This window comes from Phyllopteryx taeniolatus, chromosome 4 (assembly GCF_024500385.1).
Source record: "Phyllopteryx taeniolatus isolate TA_2022b chromosome 4, UOR_Ptae_1.2, whole genome shotgun sequence".
Classification (NCBI taxonomy): Eukaryota; Metazoa; Chordata; class Actinopteri; order Syngnathiformes; family Syngnathidae; genus Phyllopteryx; species Phyllopteryx taeniolatus.
The window spans coordinates 31,374,017-31,391,062 of NC_084505.1; the positions used below are offsets into that span (position 1 = coordinate 31,374,017).

The 17,046-nt window shown below is 40.6% G+C and overlaps 2 protein-coding genes across 5 annotated transcripts in view; one reads left to right on the top strand and one right to left on the bottom strand.

The window, feature by feature from the left end:
- Positions 1 to 54: 54 nt before the first annotated feature.
- Positions 55 to 6,764, bottom strand: LOC133477185 (ATP-dependent RNA helicase DDX39A-like). The gene is made up of 10 exons (XM_061771673.1): positions 6,622 to 6,764; positions 5,672 to 5,879; positions 5,187 to 5,314; positions 4,534 to 4,810; positions 3,300 to 3,418; positions 2,248 to 2,379; positions 2,044 to 2,153; positions 966 to 1,110; positions 754 to 901; positions 55 to 267 (listed from the first exon to the last, which is right to left on the bottom strand). The coding sequence occupies exons 2-10, from the start codon at positions 5,877 to 5,879 to the stop codon at positions 251 to 253; spliced, it is 1,284 nt and encodes a 427-aa protein (XP_061627657.1). The 5' UTR covers positions 6,622 to 6,764; the 3' UTR covers positions 55 to 250.
- Positions 6,765 to 7,310: 546 nt separating this feature from the next.
- Positions 7,311 to 17,046, top strand: part of evi5l (ecotropic viral integration site 5 like) — a 32,133-nt gene continuing 22,397 nt past the window's right edge. The window contains exon 1 of one of the 4 annotated variants that reach the window (XM_061771669.1): positions 7,311 to 7,740. The gene's annotated coding sequence lies outside the window, so the exon portion shown is untranslated. The remainder of the gene's footprint in view (positions 7,741 to 17,046) is intronic. The other 3 variants (XM_061771672.1, XM_061771668.1, XM_061771670.1) reach the window with 3 other exon arrangements.

Genomic DNA, 17,046 nt, shown 5'->3' on the forward strand with positions numbered 1-17,046 from the left:
AAATTGCACCGTTGGCTAGATCTAATGGAAATAAATGACACTTGACTAACAAAATCGTGTATAAAATGTTTACTTCCTGAATCAAGCAACATTGCGCCAAAAGAAAAACGCTAAACAAGCAACAACATGTTAAAAAAAAAAAAATATTAAACTTGCCAACATATAGTGGCAGTGGGAGATCGCTTCTTGGTTTTTTTCCTTAACAAAATACATCAAGGGTCAAACATCGAATTCACTGGAAACTTCAGATTCATCTGGACTGTTCAACTGCAGAAAAAAAAGAGAAATAAAGGAAGCAGGGTGAGACAAACACCGTAAATATTCAAGTACAACCCAAGAACCCTGAACTGGTTGCCAGCCAATTGCAGGGCACATACAAACAAACAGCCATTCGAACTCACATTCACACCTACGGGCAATTTAGAGTCGTCAATTAACCTACCATGCAAGTTTTTGGGATGTGTGAGGAAACTGAAGTGCCCTGAAAAAAAACCACGCAGGCACGGAGAGAACATACTAATATAGCATTATTAAAATCTGAATCTCAAAATGATGCTTTATAGACAAAGTAGTAGGCGCATTTTGTTTTTCTCCCCCTCACCGGCTAGAAATGGGACATGTGTTAGGGTTGCGCTATATTGGATTTTTTTATTATTTTATATATATATATATATATATATATATATATATATATCTAAATAAATATATATAATTGCTGAGAAGCTGGATGCTGCAATCCAGTGGAGAACTCACTGTAAGTGGAGATGTCAATCTCCTCTGGCAGCTCGGCCACGTTGACCTCGAAGCGGTCTTGGACCTCATTCAGGGTCTTGGCGTCAGTTTCATCGGACACGAAACTGACGGCCAGGCCTTTGGTGCCAAATCTTCCGGCCCGAGCAACCTGGAAGGAAGAGGGATTTATGGCGGCCATTCACCCAGTGAAGGATTACTACAGCGCAACTGACCCTGTGCAGGTATGAATCGGAATCCTCAGGCATGTCGTAGTTGAAGACGATGTTGACCCGCTCGATGTCCATGCCTCGGCCGAACAGGTTGGTGGCTACCAGGATTCGCCGCTGGAAGTCTTTAAACTGCTGGTACCGGGTTAACCTGGGGCGGCGGATGCAAGGAGGCGATAATTTACAAAACCAGACAGTACTGTCAATTTAACAATTTGGTCGTTATATTTAGCGACTTTTCTGACTCCTCAAGTGAGTGGAGTCATCGCATTGTTTGCTGTATGACGAGAAAGAAGCCTCCTCACGCAGTCAATAGCTCTAAACATTGCCAAAGACAGTGGGCATTTATACAGTGGGTGAAAAAGTATGAACCTATGGAATTTAGATTTCTGCGTACATTTGGTCATAAAATGTGGTCTGATCTTCATCTAAATCACAAGAATAAACAGTATGTTTAAACTAATACCACACAAAAAAAAAAAAAAAAAAATCTAATTTTTATTGAAAATAACTTAAATAATCGAAGGCCATAAAGGAAAAAGTCAATTCATTTTTCAATTGAGATAGCAAGCTGTCCAGGCCCGAGGGAGAAAAGCACACCCAAAACATGATCCTCGCGTCACCATGCTCCACAATTGATTGGACACCAGGTTGGCTCACACCTGACTAATTAGCTGTTGGGCGAATCCATAGCTCAGAGGTTCACTGACTTTTTCCTCACTGTCCTGTGAATGTTTGTTATTTTCAATTAAAATATGAAAACATAATTGTGTGGTATTAGTTTAAGGTTACTCTGTTTATTGCTGCAATTTAGATGAGGATCAGACAATTTATTACCCTTTTATGCAGAAATTTAAGAAATTTCAAACGCTTCATATACTTTTTCCTCCCACTGTAGTACCGCGCTGGGTAAATTCAAATGAATTGGGGTGATTGGGTGCCTCCCAATATAACCCCCTACACACTTTTATTTTCGCTCATGTCGTCTCTCTTTAGCAACCCACTTCTCCCTTGACTGTCACTCTATCTTCTTATGGTTTAATAAAAGTGATACTGTACAATATACTGTATGTGGAGCCTCTACCTCTGATCCTGACCCATGCCGCCGTGGATGGCGATGGCTGGGAAGTTCTGCTCCACCAGCAGCTGGGACAGCGCCTCACAGCGATGCACCGACTTCACGAATATCACCACCTGACGAGACCAAATAACGCCACTATCGTAAGCACCATTACAAAAATTCCTATTCAACTAGTTGCTCCCCCCTTTAAACATCTCCATTCCATACCTGGTTGAACTCGAGCACGTCGAGCAGGTCAAAGAGTTTTCGGTTCTTCTCGCTGTCCTTCAACTTGCAGTAGTATTGCTGCAAGCCATGAAGGGTCAGCTTGGTCTCGTCATCCACGAACACCTCCATGGGCTGCACCATAAGATGGCATTAGTCTCCCTAACCTGACACATATCATTACAAGTACTGAGCTTGAAGTGTTTGTGTGTTGTCTTAGGCAGCATTAAAGCTAAGGAGTACTGGTGACCCTGGCTTTGCCACCCAAGAGCATCACTTTATCCCTCTGATATGGTCACTTACGGCACTGACAGCCACAAGTGGGCAAAGCTGGAGGGACACAGCTGAGGAGCTGACACTATGCCTGCTGTGTGGTCAATGTAATGGTACGGGGAAAACAGTGCAACTTCTAAAATCCAATGAGAGAGACTTGAACCTATTTCGGTAAAAAACGTGCTTCTCCCAAAATAAAGAAAGGCCGTAAGAAACACCAAAACTTAAGACTCCAGATCAACTACAGGTGCATCTCGAGACATTTGAATATTGTGGAAAAATAAATTTACTTCTGTACTTCAATTCAAAGCGAAACTCCTTCTATATATACAGTGAAATAATAGATTTTCTTTTTTTATAATTTGAATTATTATATTTCACAATCGAGAAACTATATTACAACATTGCCAATAAACCAATCCAAAAATTTGCCAAGGCTTGACCTTACTTTTACAGTGGTTAACAACTTTCTACACTTCAGACTAAGTGACGATGCTTTTGCGTGTTCCTCAAACCTGCGGTTAACTTTTTTTTTTTTTTTTTTTCCACACTTGTATGGCAGTTTAGAATGTTGACAAAAAAAAAATAGAGACTGGAACGGATTATTTTTAACAGTACACTATTCCGATTCCAAACACAGTGGGTTGGACTTTAGAGGTTCCACTGTAGGAGCAGCATCCAACCTGTATAAAGCTTACCTTCATGAACAAAAGTGAAACTTTTTTTATTTTTTTTTTTATAAAATCGCAGCTTGTTCTTAACTGTCGTACATGACAACTTACATCCTGCATGAACTTGCGGCACACCGGGCGGATCTCCTTGCTTAGCGTGGCGCTGAACATCATGACTTGCTTCTCATGGGGCGTCAGCCGAAAGATCTCCTGGATGTCGTGTCTCATGTCTGTGAAGACACATGCAGCCACATTGAGATCATTTGTTATAATGACCACAGCGCAGCTTCAAGACAGTGTGTGCTTCAACTTTCTGAAAGCCCACATAGCTGAAACTATTGAAAATGTTTAAAATAGAGTATCCTATCAATTTTTAAATTGATTAATCAAATAAAAAATGATTTTGCATTATTAAACAACAATAATCTTGTCCACTTGGGGTCGCTATCCTCACGCATCTGTGACTGAGTTTGTGTAGCTTCAAAAAGGTGGGATATGGCCTGGCCAGTGACGTATGAGTCAGCAAAGTAAAGGAAAGTTGGCTGTTTTAAACCATTATTCAAATCATAACCAGTCTGCGTGTTGAGTCAATTGTGACCCCAGCAGTTCATGTATAAATGTGCTTATTATACTTTTTTTTTTTTTGTTACCAATTGTTCAATAAAGCGATTGAAAGTGCATTGGCGGCCTCTTGACCACTTGCGGGGGCATTACACTGACTAGCAACGGTAACCTATATTAAAAAAAGCTAACGATGTTTATGTTACTTTATGTTGGAGATTTCAGTAAGTAGACACTACACCATCTTGTTTTCCCAAGTGTGAAATGATCCCAAATTATGTTATATAATGTCTTTTATGGACTCTTCCCTCAGCCACGCAGTGATGCGCGCATCCGCAGTAACATTGCTCCATGTGGAAAAATGACCACCGCGAAGCATCAAGGCAGCGAGTGTTCTTCGACTATTTTTTAACTAGATTTATTCAATTTCGTCGATTAATCGCTGCAGCCCAACTTTAAACTTATTAAACTGACAAAAAAAAAGAGAAAATGTACAGAAGATACTGGATGTATTGTTGTACCTGTGTTAGATAAGTGCCTTTAAGGGCGGCATGTGACTATGACGAGCTGGAGGAAGGAGATGGTTGGCTCAAGCGATAGAGAGTCTTCGTGTGAGTTTTGAAAAACTCAAATAATCGCTATAAACAGACTTCTGCGATATAGTGGCTCGTTCCACGATAAAAAATGTAGAAACGTTCCACAAACAGATGCGGGATGTTGCAATATTCTGTAGCGGGGGAAGACTGTACATCCAATACACTTGCTGGTCCTCAACAACACTCACCCAGCTGCTCCAGCATCTTGTCACACTCGTCGAGCACAAAGTGTTTGATGTTCTTCACGCTGAGGTTCTTGTTGCGGATGAGGGCCAGGGTGCGCCCGGGCGTGCCCACCACGATGTGCGGGCAGCTCTGGCGCAGGACGTCCTCATCTTTCTTAATGGCCATGCCGCCGAAGAAGACCGACACTTTGACGCTGGACATGTACTTGGAGAAGCGCTCATACTCTTTGCTGATCTGGAAGGCCAGCTCTCGAGTGTGACACATGACCAGGACTGACACCTGGCACGTAGAAAATACACGTTAGCCTCATTTTAAGTACTCACGTTTTCAACGCCACTTTTACACATCTCGCTAAACTATGGCGGAAACCCAACGCCTGGTGCAGTCCACGAGTTCAATAGAAATGAACATTTTGTTTTCAGTTATTTCATCTGTCTGACTTTTGAGCCCCTGAAATGAAGGGTTTGAGTTTCATGCTAAAATATTGAAGGCTTTTGTTCCTTAATCTTGCGATCTTTTTTATCATCATTTTTCCATCAGGAGACATTCTTATGACATTTAAGCATCTCTGTTCAGCTTTTCGTGTACATAAATACCTACAAAAAATCTTAAATATTTAAACTACTGTATGGAGGCGAGTTAAAGGTGAACTCACCTGTCCATCCACGGGTTCAATCTGCTGCAGGGTGGCAAGCACAAACACGGCCGTCTTTCCCATTCCAGACTTGGCCTGACACAGAATGTCCATGCCCAGGATGGCTTGAGGGATACACTCGTGCTGGACTGAAATGACAACATGGTTGGTAAGAGTGTTAGAATTATAGAACCTCTATCCAGACAATGTAATAGTTATACTGGGACAAAACTACAACAGGTCCTCAGCTTATGTGGTGCTGAACAGCAGTAATTTGATAAAAAAAAATAAGTTTCACTATTTGAACTGAACTACTGAAATAGACATTTTCTACATTATTCCTGTTGATTGAGATACACCTGTCGATCTTAAAGGCAGCAAAAATGAGAATCTGAGCGAGCCAAGGCTGACGCTTTGTGTCAATGCTTCACATTTTTACTAGAAATCCACAGCAGCTGACGACAAGAACTCTTCTCACAATTGTTTGTGATCCCGCTGCCATTCACCTTCAGACGGATGCTCAAAACCGCAGTCAATGATGGCACGGAGCAGCTCGGGCTTGAGGAGGAAATCTCTGAACCCGGAGCTGTGGATGGACACGTACGACCCCTTCACGGCCTTCTTGTTCGCCGGGGTCGAACTCTCCAGGGCTCCTTGGGGCTCCTCTTCCTCTTCGTAGTCCAAAAGTTCATTATCAACGTCAGCTTCCGCCATCTGTGAGGGAGTCAAAGCATACCAGGATTCAACTCTGCAGGCATTGTTCTTTTCAGAGCATTGTGACTGTTTCTCTTTCTTTGTTGTTTATACTCGGGCAACCTATTGTATTGGTGAAGTCGTATTTTTACTTTTCTTTATGAATGCATTTCATTGGTTTAACATACTGATATCGTTTATATAAAGTAAGCCAGCAGATTACACATTCAGCTTGTAAATTCGCAACAGGCTCCTAATATCAAAAGTGTACGTCATCAAGTGATTAGCACACCTCTCTATCGATAAGAAATGTTATTTATTAGGCCTAATCACTTACCCAGAGTCCTGGCGTGAAAATGTGCAGCGTGCTCAATGGAAGCGCTTTACCCTTCGTTCAGCGCAGCTAGTTAGCAAGCTAGCAGCTAGCACCTAAACGCGAAGCACGATTTTAATTCATCAGCCGGTAATGCTTACGACTCATTGACGCTGCGGTACGTTCACGTTTGGTATATTTATAACAAACGAATTGTAAAGTTCACACCGGTACCGAAAAGACTAATTCGGTTCGAGAAACTCGACCGAGCGTTAACGCGGTTCATTTATCTCTGTTAGCCTATTAGCTAACGCGCAACCATCACCCGGGGCCTACTTTACAATTGCAGAACATTCAAAATAACAACAAGTGAATGGAAACAGACGGTATGTGTGTTTGTGCATGTATGATGACTCTCATGTGTGAACATATTCCAGGCCCGTACAGTACCTTCCAAAAGCTTTATTCTTTATATCTCCTACCGACGTCGATGAAATGACTCTGCACGCTAGCAAGCATCCACGGCACAGTGAGTGAGCAGCACACACCCGCGGTGCGTTCAAGTACCCATCGGCAACCGCGCACTCGCGGGAGCTCGTTACTGTGTTATATGCAAAACAACAAACGCAAACTCCAAACGATTTAATATTTCAACTATATGTATATTAAATTGTTGAAAAGTTGACTGTACGTCACGATGAATGCATCTTGTAGTCCATCACAAAAAAAACGAAGGACTATTTTGCTCATCCGAGTCCCAATTTAACTACATATTACACAACAGTGGAAAGCACTGCATAATACTGAAAGTATGTTTAACCAATTCCTAAACAGTTATGACATTTGGCCTAATTTATGATCTTGTGTCATTACTAGGTCATGCTTACACTAAAGTATTTGCATGGGATATTTATAACTCTTGTTATTGCATACCTACTACTGCTTCTATGTTAACTGCACTTCGATTCTTAAATATATTGATATACTGTAAATCTGTCTACACATATCTACAGTTTGAATCTAATCTATCTATCATGCTTAATTAATTCCTCTTGGCTGCTCCTCTGTGCAACACCTGCAAACCCCGCCTTTCATCATAATAAATATGGACGGTGATTGGCTGTTGTAGCCGCTCTTCCGTCCGACGGCCTGTATTTTCATCAGGCAATTGGCCAGCGACTTGTCAATCAGTCCCCGTTCTCTACGCTGATTGGTTCGCTCCTCCTTCCCAGGCTGCCGCACGCCAGCCATTCCGAACGATTTCCTCGTCGTGATTGATGCCGCTGCCCGTTTGCGCTGCTTCTTTCCCCTGTTGAGTCGTCCGTCATGTTTGTTTCCGCGGATTTCAAACTCAAAATATATTAATAGCGGCTTTAATTCGCCGCTGTCGGGGGGCCGGCGGCGCCCGGAGGGATATGGCACAGCGTTGGACGCTATCCGACTGTGTGTCCTCCGCGGCGGTCTGTTAAGATTTAAATTAGCCGATAACACCACCGGGGTTGATATTTAGACGGTAGTGTCGTCGGGGAGACTGCAACCGCACTGCCGCGATATGGAAAAACACGCCTGGTAAGCGTTTCACGTTTTATATCCAGAATGTATTCATTTAGCTCGGTGAGAGTGTTGTTGCGAGACCACCTTGTCGGTTCGTGTCAAATTGCAACGCTAAACTACACAGGCCCACCTAGCTAAAAACATTGTTGAATGTTAAATGTTCGAATGTGTCAGTCCTTCTGCTGCTATTATTATTATTTATTATTACGTCTGCTCGTTTTCCGTGCTACATTCCGTCGCGTGTCCTGTCAAACAAGACGCCGACATTGCTATTCATTTGCATTCCCCGTTTGTGCCTTATTATTATTATTATTATTGTTGTTGCCTTTGCTGGAGGATGTTGTCCTGCTCTCGTTTTGACGCTGTTACACAACCAGGCTGCCTGTCGTGGGAAGCCGCTGGTACATGTTCACTCCCTCCCGGGAGGAGATGTCATTTAAGAGCACAGACGTTCATTCCGCCTCAGCCGTGGATTGACTGCACACAGCGCGCAGGCCTGTCCGGGTATCCTAGTTGCAAAGCAGGCTAGCTCTGATATGGGAGATGAGCTGTCATGTTGGTAACTAGGAGAAGTCTATGATGTAAAATGGAGTTGGACCAAGCATTAGTGGATGTCAGGCTCCTCTTTATCAAATGGCTGTTTGATTGTTGTTGTTTTTTTTTTTTTATGTATGAAGTATATTGTACTTCATAACAGAGGAGCGAGTTGGGACAAATGTCTGGAGAAATAAGACGTTCGCTCCTCGATGTTGTCTTTTCATATAGACTTCACGTAAAGATGACATCACATCATTGACGTGTGTCACGAATCAACTAGCTCTGTGTCTGAATTATTCCTATCGCACACACATTTTTTACAGATGGTTGAACAGATTCTGTTACCTTGCAGGGAAGACAACTGTACGGCGCTGTTTACATACGTCTTCTTGTTTATTGTCATTTGCCCAGAATCTAATCATGTCTAGAAAACAGATATTGATCTCTTTTGGCGGCACGAGCTCTTCACCATCATCTCTGTTTGCTGTACTTTCTTCTCTCTGCATGACTTGCTCACTCACCACTTCAGTCAGTTCATATGCAGCGCAGCCGGCATTTTAAATGAACAAATCACTGACAATCGGGCTAATTAAATCATGGGAGCCAAAATCGTGATCACGGTTACATTTCCACTAACACATTCACTGCCATTGACGGCTTTAGAAGTCAAATATCCATGTTAACTGGGAAGGCTGGCAGTGATTAATTGTGCAGTAAGTGTAAGCGGTACAGACAATAGATGAATGGAGAAATGGCAAGAATCAAGACATACTGGGAAGAACAAGTAAGATGTGTAGTTTGCTTTGAAACATGGACGTACGCAACAAGTGGCGCTGTAGCACGGGAATGTACTGTAACACGAATCGCCTTATTCGCATAATATAAATGATCTCTAGTGCTGTGCAGGGAACTAATTTAAAACGTCCAGTGAGACTCCAATCTTACTCCCCAATTTTATCTAAGAGACTTTACATGCGTCAGTCGGTTAGCAACAGAGTTCAAATGGGCTCAACAGTTACTGTAACTATTTAATGACTGTGTGTGAACAATAACATCTATGAAGAGAGTGTTGCTACTTTTTTTTTTTTTTTAACTGGAAAAAGGAGACCTATTTGACTAACTAATTTGTCTTAAGTAAATGGCACCTGGCAGCAAATTGTAGCACACCAGGGATTAGCGAAAGGGCCACTATTTGAGGAAATTCAATATGTAGTCTGTACTTTGGGGTAAACATTATTAGTTGCCTTCTTCCTCTTTCTAGTTTTCAGGAACATTCATCAGAATGTGCAGTACATCACTACCTCTAAAAGCGCCTACAACATTTAAGATTCCACACAATTCCAATTCCAACATTTTTTATATTAAGTTGATGTTGTTATGGAAATGATGTATTTTAGTAAGCCAAAGTCCCTGGGAGGAAATTGCTCCTGTGGATAGTTACAAAAACTGTGGAAATCACTCATCCAGCTGACTCTTGAATACTCAAAATATCTTTTGTTCCAAGGGTTAGCTCACCAAGCCATTGGTCATAGTCTGTTGGTTGTAATCTCATTTTGACTGTCCCACTGATGAAGTGATGAGTACAATGAGACGATTTTCAGGCTTATCTGTGAAATTGTTGCAACATGCAAAAGGCATATCACATGCTTCAGCCCGAGGGAAACAAAATCTCTTTCTCACTCCCTAGTGAGTCCGTTTTCACGTACTTCAAGTCTTCTTGTTTGATCCCATGGGCACAGACCCAAAGAAATGCTGCACTTGTGACTCACCACCTTTTGCTCATTCATTCAAATATTTGCCTCTACTCTGGCCTCATGATACAGCTATGTGAGCGTTAGAAGTCATTGGGATAAGGAATCAGAACTTTGAATGTTTGTGTAAATGAGAGACAATTTTGTGTATTTAATTGAACCTCTGATTACAAACTGTATGAACATAGCCTCTAGCCATGACAGGAGGTTGATTAACTGATTAAGATTGAATGGCCCAGCCAGATCCCTGACTTAAACCCAATTGAGCATCTCTGGGGAGACCTGAAAATGGCTGTCCACCAACCTTCACCATCCAACCTGACAGAACTGGATCTGCAAGGAGGAATGGTAGATGATCCCCAAATTCAGGTGGTAAAAACTTGCATCATTCCCAAAAAGACTCATGGCTGTATTAGCTCAAAAGGGTGCTTCTACTAATTACTGAGGAAAGGGTCTGAATACTTATGGCTGTGTGATATTTCAGTTTCTCTTTTTTAATAAATCTGCAAAAAAATCAACAATTGTTTTTTTGTCAATACGGGGTGCTGTGTGTACATTAATGAGGGGGGGGGGGGAATAACTTAATTATTTTAGCAAATGGCTGCAATATAATAGACAGTGAACATTTTAAGGGGGCCTGAATACTTTCCGTACCATCCTGTAACACCATGTGCATCCAAACAGATTTTTACCATGGAATACCTCCTGGATAGCAGGCGTTTAGTACATTCAAAGTGTGATTCTCCCATCAGCTGATAGTGAAATTCACCCATAATCAATCAAGAAAATGTTATCGAATTCCCGCCTCTTGTTCCATTGATTCAATATTAACTCAAACAGTAACAAGCAAGGTAAACATAGTTTTAACTGTTTTACTCTGTCAAAATGAGTTACGGGACATTGACTTTGCCCATTTCTTTAGTATGTTTTTTAATTTTCATGCCAAAAGTAGATACTTTGATCCAAAGAGTGGTCCACTTGTGCTTCATTTCCTCTACTTTGCTGACACAGGGAGCAGCTTGCTCAACTGCCCCCTGCAGCAGCAGCTCTTCTAGACGCGATTCTTCTTGTACGCCACCCATTTCTTCCCGTAGGCTGCACTTTTGTAACTGGATCTGACGAGCTCCGTAGACTGCACAATGACTGAATTGTGCTGTGTTGTCCGCTGCTTCTTGTATTGACACCAATATGCAAATGGGGTCTAAATAATTAGGCAGGAATCAAAACATCCCCTCTCTAAATGTTAAACTCATGAAATATTTTATTCACACATTATTCATTATGACCAACTGAAGTTGCTTCCTCCTGGCATCACAACTTGTTTAAAGGGTCAACTGAATGAACTCCCAGGAGGAAAACACTGAAATACATCTGTTTTCTATCACACAATAGCATGTGTAGGTCATAGTCCAGGTATTTTTATTTTATTTTATTATTTATTTATTTTTTTAAGAATGTTTGAGTTGACTATTTACTCATTGGGAGTATGTTTAACAACATAAAGCTAAGCGAGAAGTTTAGATGAGGCTTTTTTATATATGTGTTTATATCAACGCTCTATATCTACCCTTCAATAAACAATGCATTGCTATTTGTATTTTTTTTAAAACGTTATTTGATATAATTTTTAAACTCTTCAGATAATGGTCTCAGCTCTAATAACCAGCATTCCCCAATTAATCATCAGGTGGAACAGCCACTTGAACCAATAACCATCACATCCTCAAATGTTTTATTTATTTTTGAAATCTTTGGATGGATGGACAGCTCTAAGATGGGAGGCCCAATCTTAATAAACACGTTAACCATAATAGATTTCTCTGCAGTTGAGTAAATACCCTCCCAGCCATGAGAGAGAAATATTGTTTGCTTTTGCCTTGTAATAAACCTGACTGTAGTAAATGCTTAAACGGTGAGCAAAGAGGTAAATTTAAAGAAGTAGATTAATTACAGTTGAAGTTGTCCATGCTGCTTTAGTGCAGTCAGTATTCATTAGAGGTTGGGTAGTTGTAGTGTCCTCTGGTTCGGAGCTGCCAATAATCCTTCATTCATCACATCTACCAGTGTGTGATAAACGGACGTTTCAATCTGGTTGGTCAAGATTTTTATGGTGAGAAGTAACCATGTCAGCATTAGCACTTAAACAGTCCAAACAACAACTGTAAAGTAATTGATGGGTTTGCGAGGCTGTTTCCAGACCATTTCCTCTCCCAGCAGCACTCAAGGGAACCTATTATCTGGAGAGTGATGCTATTAACTGAATTCAGTACAGGAAAGCATTAGTCATGATAAACACACAATCAGTTTTAGCACCAAAATGTTGAAAACCTTCCAGTATTTGTTTTCGTTAAATAGCCTCGTAGCAGTGGGTTGCGCCATTAAATCCAAATCATTTACTCATTTGTGACTGTCACGTTGTTAGTGGAAAGCAGGCCTGTTCCCTGGGTTAATGGGTAGCCATTGCCAGTGTATGGAATCAGGAGACAGACGGTTCTGGAGTTGTCAGATGCAGTGTTGCAGAACATAATGAGATGCTGCTGTCATGTGGGGCTTCCGATGCAGTTAACATGTCAATACATCTGCATTAGTGGAGCCTGTTTGTTCGTTTCGCAAATAGCAAAGCTATGGAAAATTAAAAACCCATCCTGCCTGTGTATTAAGAGACACTTTGAGCAGCTGGCGCAAAGACAGTGGTCTAAGTAGGTGAACTGTGTGGAAATGAGCCCACGTGTCCACAGCCAAAATATGAGCGCACGGGTCGGAACAGCCACACATTAACGGAGAGGTCGGCCTGGAGGCAAGGCTACTGGAGCGCCCTTGAGCCTAGAAGCATGGACGGGTGGGCAGAGGGCGGAACTGACATATTGAGGTGAAAATGATTTCCTGCACTGTGGAACATCCAACTTTGACTGCCATACTTACCACAATTTTTAAGAAAAATATGCCTCAAAATGCTCAAAAGTCAAGTTTGGAATTGTTGTTTTATTTTTTTAACTTAGACTACATTTAGTGGCTAACATTTAATGTTGAAAAAAATTATTTGCATTAGCGACCCCCATTTTTCATTGTTGAGGGTTAAATATATACTGTAATATTATAGTGATGTCACTGATGTCTGTCCTTAAAACTGTCCTTAAAACCTGTGCCAAAACTCGTATGGGGGAAAAAAAGCCTTAAACAAGAAGGCTCTTTCAAAATGGCAAGGAAAGGATGGGAAGAAGACTTTTTACATTCTTGACTATCCTAATTCTTACTGATTCCAGCAGAAGCTATAAAATGCACTTACGTGACCATATTGCTCTGCAAAACGTACTGCATCTTCAAAGCAGTTCAGAGTAGTTTATTTATTTTTGTTTTATGATGTAGTTTAATTGTAATTTATTTATTGCCTGTTAACCATGTTAAAATGTTACCTAAAACATTGCCTTGTATGTTATAAACATTTTGTGGTTGCAATAGTCTGAGTCTGGGATTGACTAAATTCCATCATTTTGTATGGGGGCCAAATATATCGTAACTGTCTGTTATTTGGGTTTATACTGGTATTTTATTTAAATTTTATTTTTGCATTTCAGAAAACAGTTCAGGATGTAGAGGTTTTTGTGTTGGAGCGCAGTGCTATTATTATTTAATTAGAAAACAATTGAGGTGAGTGTGATCAAAGAGGGCTAGTGCCCCAGGCTGCTTGCCAGATGGGATCTCGTATGAGAAGCTTCGCTCTACCAAGGGCAAGGATTTTGTAAATCAGACACATTCTGGACTAAAATGTACATACAAAGCACTGGGGGAAAAGTAGATGTGCTGGATAATAGGGCAGGATAAGTCACACCTAACAGTAGATGGACGTGGAAGCCACCCAATAATCATGGGCTGAGACTTGGGAGCCACCGGTTAATTCACGTCGAGACGGCAACACAAATCTTACAGGCGGGTTTTGTTTTACACTTGAGTCATCGTACAGTCATACGGAGTCACGCTCGGAACATCTGGACGGCCTCGCTTTGTCAGAGGCCTTCAAATGATGAGGTGCAGCAGCATATCGCTCAACAGTAATCATGCCTGATTTACACATTTCACACCCTGGCCCCGGCACTGAACAGTCCCTGTTGTTCCGGAGATGTCACCGAAGGGTCACGTCACTTCTCTGACAAAGCAGACTGTTTTCTAAATGCATCGCCTTATCGTTTGCTTGAGTCCTGTTGAAAGATACCTACTCGTACTTCCTGATTAAGAGCATGTTTGTTTCAACATCACGTCCATTGAGTTCTGCCTCAGTGAATCAATCGTTTCTAGCCTGCGTATAAAGCTATAGCAGCAGCTCTAGTTTAGAAGCTAGTTACAAATATCCACATTACTTCAATTTGAATGCATTTTGGTGGAGACGTCCCGTAGCACCCGATGCATACGTTTCGAGCTACAAAAGTGATTGGTCTCATTGGCTTGTTAATGGGTCTTTTGATTGGGCCGGATGCCTGTCATGAATGTGTCCCTTGTCTCCTCCCAAGCGCTGTTCTCCATGTTCGCACTGTTATCGCGCTCCTGTCCTCGCTGTTTTGCCGCTTTGGTTGTTTTGTTGTGGATTTCGGTGTCATGTGCTGGCTTGTGTTCTCCAATTGTGTCAAAATGCACTGACCTCTCAAGAGCCTCTTATAATAGTGTTTTCAACATAAATTTCATGAGGATAATTGTCTTTGACAAATGCCATGGAGTCCTCATGTTGTGTTTATAGTAATGTTACCGTTGTTACAAACATTACATTTGTTTGTATTAAACTTATTTATTGTAAAGGAAGTAATGCAAATAAAAATAATATGCTCGGTTTAGAGATGTCGCTGCTCCGATGAAAACGGCTTCAATAATCTAATAATTAAAGTAATGCACTGCATTTTTTGACAGTGATTGAAAAAACAATAATTAGATTGTGTTCCAGGAAAAGGTAACGCAGGTAGTAACACTGTTCCATGACTGTTTGTAACGCAGGGAATATTCTTACTAATTAAAGACAATACTGTAGATCTATTTAAACAACTATATTTGAGGAGCTGTGTTTCAAAAATCGATTGTGTGTTTGTGGGTCATATTCAGAAAATGTCAGAGAGGAATGATTGTTTTTCTCTGGAATATGTTAAATGATCACATGGAGCTTTTTATATAAAAAATAAACAAAATGGATGCAACAATGGAGAATTAAAAGGCCGGATTGAGAAAATGTAATGCGCTAAACTTTGTTTACATGAGCAAGATGAACATCGCGCTCACGATACAAATGCCTTGAATGGCTGGATATAACTGGTGAACAGTGGAGCGCATAAACCCTCATAATGTTTTGACATTCATTAACCGCCCTCGGAAAAAGTGATGTCATCATCTTGAAGTTAAACCATTCTTCGTGTTCCATTTACTTAAATTGATTTGTTGTAGTGTGAAATGAGTTTCCATTAGTAACTTGACTGAAATCCTGTTTGAACTCTCTATAAATTACAGCACCTGCTCTTTTAATGTTATACAGGTCTTTGCACAACACCATTGCTAATTTCAGAGCAGACTTTTTTGACTGCGGTGTGATGACCACACTCAAGAAAAGGCCGTTTGTGTGTGTGTGTGTGTGTGTGTGTGTGTGTGTGTGTGTGCGCGCGTGTGTGCGTGCGTGCGTGCTCAGCCATTATGACATCATCACTGCCGTTGCTTCAGCATTTGAGATGTCATTGTAGGCACCTCTACCAGTGTGTTTTTTTTTTTTTACTCCAATATTTACTTCTTAATTAGCATAATATTACATTGGATCAAAAAGGCACTAGTGAGATTTGGCCCAATAGTGAAAGGAGGAGGTTTCGGATTAGTAGTCTTGTGAGGTGCTTGTTTTATGTGTTTAAAAATAAAAATAATAATAATAATTAAAAAAAAAAAAAAAAAACGGGGGGGGGGGGGGAAACGTTTCACAGAAGAATAATGGGGAAAAAAATCTATAAAACAATAACAAAATGAAATACTGAAAAACAACTTGCAGCTGAGCGATTATAAAGGAATTATCAGTTTCATATGAAACGTTTCATATCATTTGTTCATGGCTTGGTGCTTTTGTTGTTGTTGTTGTTTTTTTTTTTGTTTTTTTTTTTAGTCAACTGCTGCGAGTACCAGGCATCTATTGGGGCTAAGGTCATTTTCAGAGGGAGCACCTTTTTTGTACAACGTCACACAAGATGTACTGTATACTGTGCAACAAGAGGGAATAAAACTTTGGACGTCCTGTATGGCAAATGCTAATGTAAAGGGAGCACTTTGTTCATATTTTAATGAGAAAAGAATATTTAATATTTATTGTTGTTGTTATTTATTGTGGTTTATGCTTGATCTTATGTTCAGCACTTTGTTAAAGTTGCAGTTGTATTTTTTAAATTGAGCTATAAATAAAGTGGAGAGTGGGTTGAGTTGAGTTTGTCCAAATTATATTTTTGTGATAAGGTATTTGTACTTTTTTTTTCTGCAAATAAATGATACCACCAAGTCATCCAGTGTTAGCTTCTGCCATAAAGGAGGCGTCTACAGGTGAGGTATCCCTTTGTCAAGCGGACGATGCACTCGGTGATTACTTGAGGTGTGTTGGAAATTCAAGCATCGGCCATTCATTGAGGAAATATAATAGTGGTGTCTTGAGATAAGAGTTTAATGTGTTCCGTGACCACGTTTGTAATGCAAAACACTCCTATCGCAAATAATCTTTCCTCATGAAATGAATGGAAATGCCATTAAATTAACGAAAGTTTGTTTTTTAATAGGAAAAAATAGCACTCTATAATACAGTGAACCCCCACATATTCGCGGTTCAGCATTCACAAATTCACCTATTTGCTGTTTGTTTTTTTTTGTTTGTTTTTGTTTTTTTTGGGGTGTAACCTAACCCCTGTTTTTAGCGTAAACCCACGTTGATTAACGTTTTCCCCGTTCCCTCTCTTTATTCATGTTTTTCTTTTTTTTCACCAATCCCCTCCTTATTTGCGCACATTTTTATTTTGCTTTTTTTTTTTTTTTTTTT

Excerpts from the sequence above, each read along its gene's own strand:
- LOC133477185 (XM_061771673.1), bottom strand. The coding sequence starts at position 5,879 with ATGGCGGAAGCTGACGTTGATAATGAACTTTTGGACTACGAAGAGGAA. Across the intron at positions 1,111-2,043 it reads GGCATGGGTCAGGATCAGAG|GTTAACCCGGTACCAGCAGT; the intron begins GTAGAGGCTCCA and ends CCGCCGCCCCAG. Across the intron at positions 902-965 it reads CCGATTCATACCTGCACAGG|GTTGCTCGGGCCGGAAGATT; the intron begins GTCAGTTGCGCT and ends TCTTCCTTCCAG.